Source organism: Aptenodytes forsteri, unplaced genomic scaffold (genome assembly GCF_000699145.1).
Source record: "Aptenodytes forsteri isolate BGI_AS27 unplaced genomic scaffold, ASM69914v1 Scaffold76, whole genome shotgun sequence".
In the NCBI taxonomy this organism is placed as follows: domain Eukaryota; kingdom Metazoa; phylum Chordata; class Aves; order Sphenisciformes; family Spheniscidae; genus Aptenodytes; species Aptenodytes forsteri.
This window is the reverse complement of record NW_008794444.1, coordinates 2,616,961-2,629,942: the sequence shown is the minus strand read 5'-3', so window position 1 is coordinate 2,629,942 and position 12,982 is coordinate 2,616,961. Positions and strand designations below refer to the sequence as shown.

The 12,982-nt window shown below is 41.8% G+C and overlaps 1 protein-coding gene across 1 annotated transcript; it reads left to right on the top strand.

Annotated features, from left to right (window-relative positions):
* Nucleotides 1-429: 429 nt before the first annotated feature.
* On the top strand, nt 430-12,652 carry PSMC6 (proteasome 26S subunit, ATPase 6). Its single transcript, XM_019474797.1, has 13 exons — nt 430-510; nt 869-908; nt 1,121-1,173; nt 5,014-5,081; nt 5,533-5,647; nt 6,601-6,688; nt 6,862-6,923; nt 7,006-7,129; nt 7,498-7,559; nt 8,614-8,734; nt 8,825-8,905; nt 10,938-11,009; nt 12,169-12,652. The coding sequence occupies exons 4-13, from the start codon at nt 5,059-5,061 to the stop codon at nt 12,285-12,287; spliced, it is 867 nt and encodes a 288-aa protein (XP_019330342.1). The 5' UTR covers nt 430-510; nt 869-908; nt 1,121-1,173; nt 5,014-5,058; the 3' UTR covers nt 12,288-12,652.
* The last annotated feature ends 330 nt before the right edge of the window (nt 12,653-12,982 follow it).

Sequence of the window (12,982 nt, the reverse complement as noted above, 5' to 3'; positions counted from 1 at the left end):
GCCGCCTCCAGATCGAGCCGGGCGGTTCTCTTTCCTCAGCCTTTCCCCCCCCGTGAAGTTTTTCTGTCAGCCTTTTATTTTCCTGTTGCAGACGTCCTCTGTTACATGGTCCTGGCGGTAGCGCGCCCTCCCATGCAAATGTCAGTGCCGTACGAAGGAACCGATACCTTTGATTTTGAGCTTTTTAAATTCTGGATTGGGTCTTCAGACGCCTTCTGCAGAGCGTTTCACTGATAAGAGACGCCACTGTGTTGAGGGCGTGCAGGCCTCAAGCAGGGGCTCCGCTGTGCTTGCGGGAGGGTGACTTACTGGGTGTGCAGGTCTCCCGCAGTCTAGCTGTACCTGCTGCTTCTCTGCCGGTAAAGGGCCTGGTCCCGAGTTACTGTTGGATTGAACGTTAGCAAAATCCCGTGTTTCTTTCCTTTTCTAGTAAGGGAACAGCTGAAAGAGCTCACCAAGCAATATGAAAAATCAGAAAATGATCTCAAGGCCTTGCAGAGTGTCGGGCAGGTACGTAAGAGAAACGAGGTCACAGCAGCCTGTGGTGGCGGTTGACAGTGAACTTGCCTGAAAGTAGCATTTAAGTCCATTTTTGGTATCGAGAAAGAGTAAGCAGGAACGGTACCGCTAACAGGAACAGGGGCTTACCATCAGGAGCAGACACACCAAGCACATGGGTTAGAGAGGTTTTCCGTGTTTCTCCTGGTTGACAGAGATGTGTTAAAGAAATGAAAGTGCTGGCAAACAGCGTGAAGCGGGAGAAAGAATTTCAGAGGAGACGGTCATCTTCCATGTCCTGAAACGTGTTAAGTGTTACTTCGCAATGGTGATTTATCTGTAGGCTAATACTGCATTTATTCTTCTGCAGATTGTTGGCGAGGTTCTTAAACAGCTAACGGAAGAGAAATGTAAGTACGCTGGACTGTTACATTCTTTGAAATCTTGAAGATAAGCTTTTGTCGTTAAGATCTGGCTAAAGATGTGGAAGAGTAAAGAATTAGAGTATCAGTGATTGAGTATTGCCAGAAAAATACAACATACTGGATAGTTCAGAAGCATAATTCAGAGCAGTGAATCGAGTACATTTGATTTTTTTTTTTCTTTGATCTTCTCTCTCCAGTCATTGTGAAGGCTACGAATGGACCAAGATACGTGGTCGGCTGTCGTCGTCAGGTAGCTGATCTATGTGAATATTCATTAAAAGTTTGCTTTGCTCTTGAATATTAGCATTGCTTTTGATAAACTGGGTTCTTGGTGGGATTAAGTATCTTCTTCTTGAAGGTGTATATGGCTATTTTATACTGGTATCTGCTTGCCCTCTCCCTTCGTAGCTGGTAGTAGCGTAACTTCCCAGTAAAGATAAAGCAGTCCAAAACATTCCTGGAACCTTTTGTTCTTTTCATTGAGTTGAGGCTCCGTCTTTCTGCCTGATTTTGAACTCTCTGAAAAGTAATCATCACTACGAAAATTAATCAACTGTGTAAGGTCTCCCTTGCCGTGTTGTGAACGCGGCATAGGACCCTTACTCTCGTAGTGCCGAGCTGTAGATTTAATGTTATATAACTATATCTTTTTATGTTTGGTTTTTTTTCTAATGCTTTTACACTCCAGTAAATAATTATGGTAGGCAAGGCCCCTGTTCTAAACGCTCTGAGGGATTTTTATTTGTCCTTAATGATCTTAAAAAAAAGCCTTGTCACTTCTAGTCTACGAGACAACAGCTTTTTTTACCTACACCAAACTCTATAGAAGTTAGACACTTTAATACAGAACCTTGCTTACAGCATAATCCATCTTCTGCTGTAGTCAGCAAGAACCACTTAGAGGTACTCTTTGCTTTTTATTTTTATACTGAAGTATAAGGGATGTAGTGCAGACGTGGTTTAAAAACTGCTTGTTGGTTAATTGTGCACTGGATGTGACCCACTTACAGTAATTAAAACCCGTAGATCGGCTGTTCCTTACCAAAGCTGCCTCTTAACTAGGAACCGCAATACTTTATTAAAGTGTTCTGCAACTGCAGAGCCATTGGGGGAGCAAAAGTGAATCTCTAGTTCGATTTTTATTACACTCACCCCTGACTTTGAGAAATGGAAGCAAAGACGACTATGGATGAAATGTGAGACTGTAAGGTATCTCTGAACGGAGAGTAGCCACCCCAGGGAAGGATCATGTATCCTGAGAAGGCAGCAGCATTTTGCTTAGTTATTTTAACGCACAAATAAGTGTAAGATCTTTTAGCAGCTGCGACCTCTCAGTGCATCTTGAACTGATGCCTTTATGGTGGAGAAAGGTAACTGCGATTGAGCTTTTAACACATCACAACTGTAGCATGTTCTCCTGTATAATGGAAATTGTGAAAAATAGAAATTCCTTCAGTAAAAGGAGCACAGGTGTAGCACTGATGTTAGAGGTGCCTTTTCTTTCTCTTTCTGAAGGGAAACTGATGTTCCTTACAGAATTTTGAACTCTTCCTGGTTCTACGTAAAGAAAGAAAACGTGTTTGCGAGACTAACCTGCAAATGTTTTGCAGTAGCCAGAATCGCTGGATTAGCTTAAGGTTCGTACGTGGAAGTTAAATTGAAGAATAGTGTAACAGAACTCCCAACATACAAAAGTTACCCAACTCTGTTTAGATGATCCATCCGTAATGGTGGTGTGGTGGCTGCAGGAGCCGAGAGGCAGCAAGCAGGTGGCAGAGCGGGGAGCCTGCTGTGCTCTGAAGAATTTCAAAAGAGGGGCGGAGAGGGGTTTCTAGCTGTCAGGGGAATTCCTGGTGGAGGCCCACAATTAACAATACTTAGCAGTAAGCGATGAACAAAACTCACGCAGTCAGTATTTTCCTATTGGTGTTGACTCTGTCAGTGGGTTGTATATTTTTCAGTAAGGATGGGCCTTTTCTCCTCCTTTTAGAGACAAACTATTTGAGAAATGTGGGTACCAGTAAGTGCGTTAGTTCTTGTAGTGTATACACAGATATCCTTGCCTTTCCTGGAGCATACCGATGTGATACGTTTTTGCTTGCTTAAAACATCTGCAAGAATTGCGAGTATTGAAATGCTCTTCAAATACGCGATTTTCAGCTTCATCCCTTTCAAGATGTTATGGTGCAGACTCACTATCTTCTTTCACCAGAATGAACAAAATATTTTTCTGGAACATAAGTATACTTCTTTCCACTTAGGGGCACGTGAGGTAGTCTCGAGGATCTGTGTTGAAACAGAGATAAATGCTAAGGAATAGGTTGTGCTTGGATGAGCCTGGCATTGCAGCACGTACTTTCAAGTTTATTCTTCAGAAAAAACACTCTTTGATCTTAAAAGATCCTTGATTTGATACCAGAGACTGAAAAAACATATTTTGATATGATTGATAAATGTCGATTTGATACCAGAGACTGAAAAAACATATCCGTGATTGTTTTCAAAATGTAAAAATATCAAGGCAAATAATTTCCCATGGAGTGTTTCACAGATTAGAAGAACTAGGTTTTGATCAAAGTCCTTGTGGCTGTGCTGCGCTGCTGGGGAAGGGGAGTGATGCTGTTTCAATTGAAACAAGATTACTTCCCTATCTAAAGTGCATTTCCGAAGGAATTCAAGGTCAAATGGTTTCCCTTTGTTTTCTTCCCCCTGCAGCATAACTTAAATCTATCGGGCAATGTTGAATCTGATAGAATTTCAAGCTTTTACAGATTTCTTAGCGTTAGGCAGCTGGAAAGAGGTCTCGTTAGTGAGCCCAGTAAGGGAGGAGTGACAGCTTGATCCTGAAGACTGCTAGAGACTGAAGAGCCCACGTGGGCAAGGGACCTTCTAAATCCCCCCAGCGGGGGCGATGGGAAGCTTCAGGCAGCGCTTGCAAGCAGTTGTCGAAATCCCTGTTGTTCAGATGCCATGTCATAAAAGCTCAGAATAAATAGGTTTTATAGTCTTCAAATGTGGATTGAGTACCTCTTTCTTTTTTCTTTTTTTTCTTTTTTCTTTTTTTTTTCTTTTTTTTTTTTCTTTTTTTTTTTAAAAGAGAAGGAATTAGAGTGGCGAGGTAATCTCTATGATCGTTGTTCAAGGTTGTGTTGTGCGAGGGGTGAGACTGCTCTCCTAGACCGGGTTTCTTAAAATCAAGGTGAGAAACGAAAGTTAGTTGTTTTAATCCCGGCAGAATTTAGCAGGGTGGAATAGGACTGCTAATGTGTTTAAAAATCTCATAAAAATGGAGTAAGCAGACAAAAACTGCTGAGGCAGATGAGTAGGGCATCTGAGGTAAACAATAGCAAAAGAATAACTGGAACGGCTGACTTTGAAGAGGGGATATAACTGGATATGTGAAAATGTGCAAATGATGGAAGGCTTGGAGAAAATAGATTAGGAGCATCTATTCACCCTTTCTGTCAGTCCAGAAATGAGAAAGCCTTTGAGTAGAAGGGTGGCAAGTTTGGACTCAAATCGGCAGGCTGTGCCCTGTGTCCTTAAAGGAGGATTCCTTACTTGTTCTGAAACAGCTGGTTCTGTCCTGTGTTGAGCGGAGGGGAGGAGTAGATCTCTCACTAATGCAGTCAGATTGACAACAGTAAAAAAAAAAAAACAAACCCAAACTATTACGGTCTAGAAAATAGTATTTATTTTCAGAAGTGGCAGAGGTAAGTTAATGACTCACTGTGCAAGATCTATTTCGACGTTAACAAAAGTTCTTCCTGTGGTCTGGTTTAGCTTTGCTGGTGTCCAGTTGTGACAATCAACAGGTTCATTGGTCTGGGCCAGCTCCTGGATCGCTTCTCCCGAAGATCGTGTTCCCATGAAACAGTGGGCCAGCTTTTTCCCAGTTTAAGCATTCCCAAAAACGCTGGTGACGGGGACACGGTGTTTACTAAATGAGCTGCTTGGCATGTAGCTCAGTAGCCTTGTTTTCTTCTTGTGTGTGATTGAGCAAAGGGTGCAAGCTACAGTAAACATCTTGGCTAAAACCAGACGTTGCTTTGGAGTGTGGTTCTAACAGAAATACCTTCTTTGTGACTAGCTTGACAAAAGTAAGCTGAAGCCGGGGACAAGAGTTGCTCTGGATATGACCACTCTGACTATTATGAGGTAGGTTTCCGCTCTGCAGCTGCTCTTCCGCTCATCGTATAAAGGGGGAAAAATAGCGAACCCAGCAGGGTACACAAAGGTTTGAGTAATCAGTTCTGTAATATTTTGTAAATGTTTTCTGCAAAGCCGTGCTTAAGTAAGGACAATTACTTGGAGGGAAGACTTACGTGTCTATTACATATGGTTTAAAAAGAAATTGGTTGTTCTTTAAAAAAAAAAAATTCCGTTACAACTTGGCGTTTTCAGCAATTTTTTTAAGCTTTTGCTTGTTCTGTTTAAAACCTGAAAAAGTTTGCTAGGTTTGGGGTTTATTCTGGTTTTTCAACAAACGTCTTGTTATCAAGGTGGGAGGAGAAGACATCATTTTCATAGTTGCTGTAAAATTTATTGCAATAACTTTATAGATGTGTCTGCACAATGAAAAATGTCTACTCTTAACTCTTCTTTCCAGATATTTGCCAAGGGAAGTGGATCCACTGGTTTATAATATGTCTCATGAAGATCCAGGGGATGTTTCATATTCTGAGATTGGAGGGTTGTCGGAACAAATCAGAGAGCTGCGAGAGGTATGCAGTATCTCAAAAACATTTATCAGATTGTGGGATGTGTTCCGAGTGAAGTTTTTCAGTGCAAAAATACCTTATTGATGTTTGTCCTAAACTATCACGTGACAGGCTGTTAAAGGATCCTATCAGATGAGTGATTTCCGTGTTTCATTAACTTAGACTACATTTTCCGGTACTAGAAGATAACTTCTGAAGTGTTGTTTATATGTTTTCCAGCTTTGTAATTGTCTTTGTGGCAAACAACAGTGTGATTGCGGGGTGCTGGTGCACTCGTACTGAAGTAATCCTGTTAGTTTGGGCATCGGTGCCGCAGGCTGCGCACAAGCCTGCCCAGGAATGCGGGTGTTTGAAGGCGAGCTCATGCTGCTGTGAGCCGACTGACTCTAACAGGGATTGTCTGTGTGCTGTGCACACACCTTGCAGTAGCGGGGAAAGATTATTCTAAACACCAAAGCCCAATTCTCAAACTGGGTTATAACTTATCTCTACTGTTGCAGAAGCTTGGATTGAGATTAGAATGAAGAAAATCCCCTGAATAAGAGGGTTTGAAGGATCCAAGACCCTTTAGGCTAAGGGAGTGCCGTAAAGTCAAGTGGGAGGGCATAGTTAGGATTGACAACCAACAAATCAAACTTGAATTTTGCCCAAAACCTGCGAGAATCGCTCTGGGTGGTGGTATTATGACAATAGCAAAACACGGTTTGAGCAAAGCGCATCAAGAGAAACGAGCCATTGCAGGGTCTGAACAGCAAGGGCAGGATTGTGGATCGATCCATTAGATCAATCCGACATTTTCTTATTTAACTGTTTCTCATACAAAATATGCTGCGCAGATAAATAAGAAGACAGGTATCTGGAAAACAGACTGGCAAGCGCACCATTAGCTTCCTGGGATCGCTGATCTATTTTAAAACTCGAACAGAGCCTCAGTTTGTTTATCTGTCTCTTCACAGGTGATAGAATTGCCGCTTACAAACCCAGAATTATTCCAGCGTGTGGGAATTATACCTCCAAAAGGCTGCTTGCTCTACGGCCCCCCTGGTGAGTCTCATGAAAGGGTAATGAATGTTTAGTTGTCACTCTCAAGCTGTGGCAATAGCCTTGTTTATTTCTTTTTTTTTTTCTTTCTTTCTTTTGTTTTTTTTTTTTTTAAAGTCGCGAGCACGCAGTGCTGGGTTTACTAGTTAAACAGCTTCAATCTCTTGTCTGTCCAGGTACAGGGAAAACACTTCTGGCGAGAGCTGTTGCTAGCCAGCTTGACTGCAACTTCCTAAAGGTAGTGTGGTTTTACTCTTGCACTCAAACACATGCTTAATCTGTTTGCGCTCCAGTCTCTTCACTCATGTGTCTTTCAAAAGGTGGTGTCGAGTTCGATAGTGGACAAGTACATTGGTGAAAGTGCTCGACTGATCAGAGAGATGTTCAATTATGCCAGAGATCATCAGCCGTGTATCATTTTCATGGATGAGATAGATGCTATTGGTAAGGCTAATGGCCGGGAGGGTGGCTAGAGTCTCCGTTTAACACTTTAAATTAGCCATAAAGCTACAGTCGGTCTTCTCAAAAGAGAGTGTGCATGCACGTTTGTTTGGAAGGAACATAACGGGATAAGTGGTTCAGCTTCCTCCTGGAGCTATTACAGTTAGCTTAGAACCATACCCGTTCACATCTGGCTTGTGAAAAGTCACATCTTGACTATATGAAAAAGCATTTTAAAATGTGGGCGTTTAACTCTTCAAATACCACCCCTTCTTCCCCCGGTTTAAAAGGGATACCTAATTGTCTTCAGACTTAGTATTATATGGAGGCAAAAATAAAGTACTATAACTTAAGAGTTGGGTGTGCTGCAGGTGGTCGTCGTTTTTCTGAAGGCACCTCAGCTGACAGAGAAATTCAGAGGACTCTGATGGAGGTGAGTGTCTAATCCCTGACTGTGTACTGTACGGTCCACATTAAATAATAATACAGATGTGAATTGTTACCCTATGATCCGGCTTGTTAGAAGTTTTTCTGAGTTAATAATCTTAAGCTAAAAGTGAACTAGATGCTGCTTTTACAAAAGACAGCTGCACATCCTGGTAGCTTGGCCATGAATTCAACTTGGAGACTAATTGAAAGAATCTTTAAAATTGCTGAAATTATTTGGGGTATTTTCTCTTCTTACTGTGACTTGACTTTGCTCCTGCTTACTGCATCTTCTTTGAAGGTTTGGAGGGCTTCCTCCTTCTTAAAGAGAGGAAAGCGGAGCTCATCTCTTTTAGTCCCAAAGACACTTAGTCTATAAAATTTTCGAACTGTTACAGTTTGATTTTCAAAACTAGGAGAAGTAGTTGTATTTCTTTGTTTCTGTACTAATTGCTCTGGTAAACTGGGTTGTGTGAAGAGAATTTTAAAGCCGCTGGTGACAATTAAGAATTCTGAAGCTAATGGGAAACTTCATTGGCCTATGTTTGCAAACAGTTTGCCCTGTTCAAAAGAATGTGTCTGCCTTCCATAAAGAATTAAATCACTGTGATCGAAGAGCAAGTACTTTGAATCTTCACAATGAAATGTCTTCGTATGTGTGTATTAGTATTCTAGAGGCTGTTCTCCAACTCTAATTTGAATGTCCTGGACTTAGTGCGATACACTCAAGATGTGGCAGCCAACCATTGGGTCCTTTAGCGCTTGCACCGTTTTCATTGCCTTACTGTTTTAGCCAAGTCTTTCACGTTTGAGCTCTGCTTTGCTCAATATCTTTTTCTCTGGGCAAAGCATTTTCGGTGTCTCTGTTAAGCTCTCCCTTATTGCTTATGGAATATGCAGGGAGCTGTGGCCTTCCATTAGAAGGCTTGTCGCATTTTTTTTTGTGATTCATCTGTAGTGCTTTTATGTCTCGGTGAAAATACTTACGCAGAAAATAAGGACGATAGATTATGGTAGGAGGGTTTTGGCTTGTTTAAAAACAAGCTTCTGTTTTCTATTAGTTATTGAATCAGATGGATGGATTTGATACTCTGCACAGAGTTAAAATGATCATGGCTACTAACAGACCAGACACGTTGGATCCTGCGCTTCTGCGGCCTGGAAGGCTGGATAGAAAAATCCGTGAGTTACCGCTTCACAGTGGCTGGAAGGAGGATATTATCCATATGAATGGTGGTTTTCTGTTTTTATTAAAGATGTAATTCCTTCTAGATATTGATCTACCGAATGAACAAGCCAGATTAGACATTTTGAAGATTCATGCAGGTCCTATCACTAAACATGGTGAAATAGGTAAGTAGGAAGCTGCCTGGATATCCTTCCTACCTCTGTTTGTAAAATTGTGAAGAGGGTGAGTTGTTAACGACGACTCTGCCCTTCTAATTCCTTCCCTTGCACCGGCCACACAACTTCCCCTCTCGGAATTCTACTGGTTTTTGGTTGTTTTTTTTAAATGCATCCTGAGTGAATTGTTGCTAGGTCTTCCTTTGCAAAGGAAAACTGAATATAAACCCTTGGAGCACAGTTGTAAACTGGAAAATTTACATGATTCACATCAGGGAGTTTCCTGTTTCTGAAGGAATAGCTTAATGCAAGTAAACAGCATTTTCGTTAGCCCACCCCAAAGAAAGAAAAATTGTTACTGCGGAAGTCTGAAAACAATAAAGAATCTTTAAAAGTCACGGGGAAACTTACTCTGGAGTTCAGAGGTGGCGTAATGAAAACCTTGTTGACTGAAACAAAGCTTGTCTTTGGTTAGTGGTGTAGAGAGCTCTCTCCAGAGCGTAAGGGGGGAAAAGTATCTATCAGGTAAAATGGGGAAGGTTTGTTTAATGACTGTGTTACTCTAAGCTGACCAGAGTCTTAGTTTCACAGTGACACTTCAGAGCTTTCCTCAAGAAAACTGTGATTGTGATTTGCCTTTAAAACGACGTTGGCTGCCTTTTATTTCAGTAAGGCCCCACAGACCCTGCCTGCTTGTTCCCAGCCCCCTGCGACCCGCCCCTGCCGCTCTGCTGACACGAGCTATTCATGCAGGCCGGCAGCATGATCTGGATAGTGGAACTGATCTCGTTCACCATCTGGCTGCATAAACAGCTGCAGCTCAATAGAGGGGGTGGCTCGGGAGCGGGAACGAGCTGGGGGAGGGCGAGAGGGATGAGGATTGCCATTCTTAGCAGCAGTGTTGGCTTAAACATGCATGCGACTGTAGTCTAAGATAGAGAAGAAGCTCCAAAGCAAATCACGAACCTGAGGTAAAGTGCTTCATCCTTTTTCTCATATCTTTGGGCACTGGAGTGGAAGCAGGGTAGGATCATTCCTTTACACCATTTAGCAAGGTGAGCTGTCCGATGGGTACTAGCTACATTTCTGAAGGTGATGTGGGAAGGCTGTGATGCTCAGCTTTGAGATCCTGAAAGGAAGTCCAGAACTTATCGGCGAGGTGGGGTGTGAATTGCATTAAAATCCTAAGATAATGACCTGTTCCAGGTTCCAGCACGAGATTCTCCTGCTCTAGTACCGGAGTCTACTGAAAACTCTAAACTTACCAAAGCTTGCCATGTTTGACATTGCTTAGTCCCCTTGCTTTCCAGTTACGGGGAGACTTGTTTATAGCACATCGTGCTACATGGGATTAAAATAGAATTGAAGAATTTCTAATCTCTAGGGGTTTTTTGGATTCTTGAGATAAAAACTTTCAGTTCAAATGTTTTGAATTTCATACAGAAGGTGTAAACTGTTTTGAACACTTTTGCAGAAAGTTGATTTTTTTTTTTTTTTTTTTTAATAAGGAGCCTTGCAAAAATCAGAACTTGCTGGAGGCTTGACAGACACAGTGTTTTAGAAATTGATTCTAGAAACTATAACCATAGCCACTTTTTCAGGAAATACATGTGCATAAAATACCGGGCTTAATATATCAAGACATTAAATGCCTTTAGTAGATGCAGTTGTTATAAGCGGAAAGGGACTGGGTTATGATCACTTGGAGATAAGTTTTCTTGTTTTTTACATCATTTAAATGATGATAAGAACATTGCCTTGTAGTTTTTCTTGCATTTCATGTTGATGCTTGTAACCACAACTTACAGAATTAAATCCCAAAGTTACTAATACGAGCTTTTTGGCTGCAGTACGCTTCTGTTTTAATGAAAGGGGTAACACAGCTGACTATTTCAGTTAATTTATCAGTCTAGAGGACAGCTGTCTGTTTGCACTGAAATCAAGGTAAAGTGTTTCTTTGTTAGCTGGGTACGTATTTCGTTGGCATCTGTAACGGGAAGTGTGAATTTATTTCTAATTGGCATTCGTGTTTCATGAATAGATTATGAAGCAATTGTGAAGCTTTCAGATGGCTTTAACGGAGCAGACTTGAGAAATGTCTGTACTGAAGCAGGTATTTTCTTAACTCTTAATTTTGATGTGCTCAGTCTTGGTTAATGCTAAACACGTGAGCTGTTTCTCCGGTAGTTCTGTCAATGGATTAATATCAGGAGGTCAAAAACGTTCTGCTGGAGCACAGCGCGTGTTCACTGATGCCCACTTTTTGTATTCCTTTCTTAAGGGCTAGGTAGCTTTTACTCAATGGAAATGTTAGCACCTGGACGGTAGCAAAATGCCAAAACAGTTGTGTGCTTCACAGCATGTCGTGCGTGTCTGGACTGTTAAGCATAAGCAGCAGCACGGTGATACGCCCTGAAGCTTCAACGGAACAACTAGAAGAGAATCTCTTTTCTTTCTCCCAAGTTTCCTTATGACCTATACAGTCACACAGAACTTGATTCTTTACATCCTCCCTCTCGGGTTACAGAGAAGTCTCTTATCGGGTCTGCGGATAAACCAGCTGGGCGTACAAACAGTCCAGCTGATACGTGCAGATCTGCTGCCAGCTAGGAGCGGTAGCACTGCATTCATGTGAGTTACGCCTGCTAATACCCCCTGCCATACGCAAGCTGGATCCACACAGGGTTACGTGGATTTGGGCGCTATCCTGTGACATGCGTGGCATAAAAGATCTCTGTAGTTCAGGTTCAGCACGATGGGAGGAAAAAACCAGCCGTACCATTTCTGAACTGGAGCTGGCCTCTAACCACTTGTTGGCAGAGTATCGTGACATATGTCATACTATCGCCTAAGAACTAGATGCATTCCAGGAACAGCAATGGTACCCGTTTTTCTCCTTTTTGCGGAGCATCCAAGTCTCTTAGTACCTGGGTGACTGGAGAGTTAATACTATTTTATGCTTTTTCCACATTAGAAATTAATTGTATGCTTAGGGTTTTGCCTACGTGGGAAGGCTGAGTAACGCAGCAGCTACACACTCGTAGTTTAAAACAAGCTACACATTTCTTCGTAGAGATCACCTAGTTCAGAAAGGTGACCTCGCTGAAGTTTACTCTTCCTCCCGACATCCAAGAGCTGCAATGCAAAAGTCTACATGCAGACAGTCTAACTTGGATCCGTTTTCACTTTGAGTGAATCTTTATGTACTGTCTTCTCTGTACTGTTGCTGCAAAGAGCACAACTTACTCTTGCTGTTAAATTACTCTTCACAGGTATGTTTGCGATCCGTGCCGATCATGACTTTGTAGTTCAGGAAGACTTCATGAAAGCTGTTAGAAAAGTGGCTGATTCTAAGAAGCTGGAGTCCAAGCTTGACTACAAACCTGTTTAAATTAACCATATAATTCGTGATTGACTGCACACGTCATACTGGGTTAATGTATAAAAGGAAGTAATGTACCTCTTGATTATTATTGTAAGGTGTTTGTGTACTGTGTAGCTAGTAATTTGATAAGACTAGTTGCAAGTTGGCAACAGAAGTGTGTTTTCTGTACAATTCTGAAATACAATATTCATTACAGCCCAGGTTAAGTAAACTGTGTGGAGATGTGTTCTCTTAGCAGTTACGGTGTGAATTTATAAAGGCGCCTGAATGGGTTAGCAGACTTCAAGAAAGTTCGTTTCTTGACTTTTTTTATATCAGTAAACTTCCTTCCCCCGAACAGTTAATGAATAAAGCTTGTTTAAATCTGCTTATCCTCTTGTACCGTCTCCGTCACTCTTGAAAAGAGTTGAATTATGTGTCTTCAGAATTTGAAGAGCACCTTTTCGCTGGTGTAGGGATTGTACTGGAGTCCTATGCCTTACATACCAAATGGAGGCAACCTTTCCCTCGGAGAGAGGAGGGACAGGTGGTATTTACTCCTTTGCTGCTGAAGTCTGGGCAGAGGATTTAGCCGAGCTAGCATTTAATTATCGCAAGAAGTAAACAAGTCTTTTAAAATGTTTGCTGTCTTCCCTTACGCTAGGATAACTCCTATCCTGAATGCCAGTTATAGACAAAAGCATCTAAGTGGAGGTGGAGAA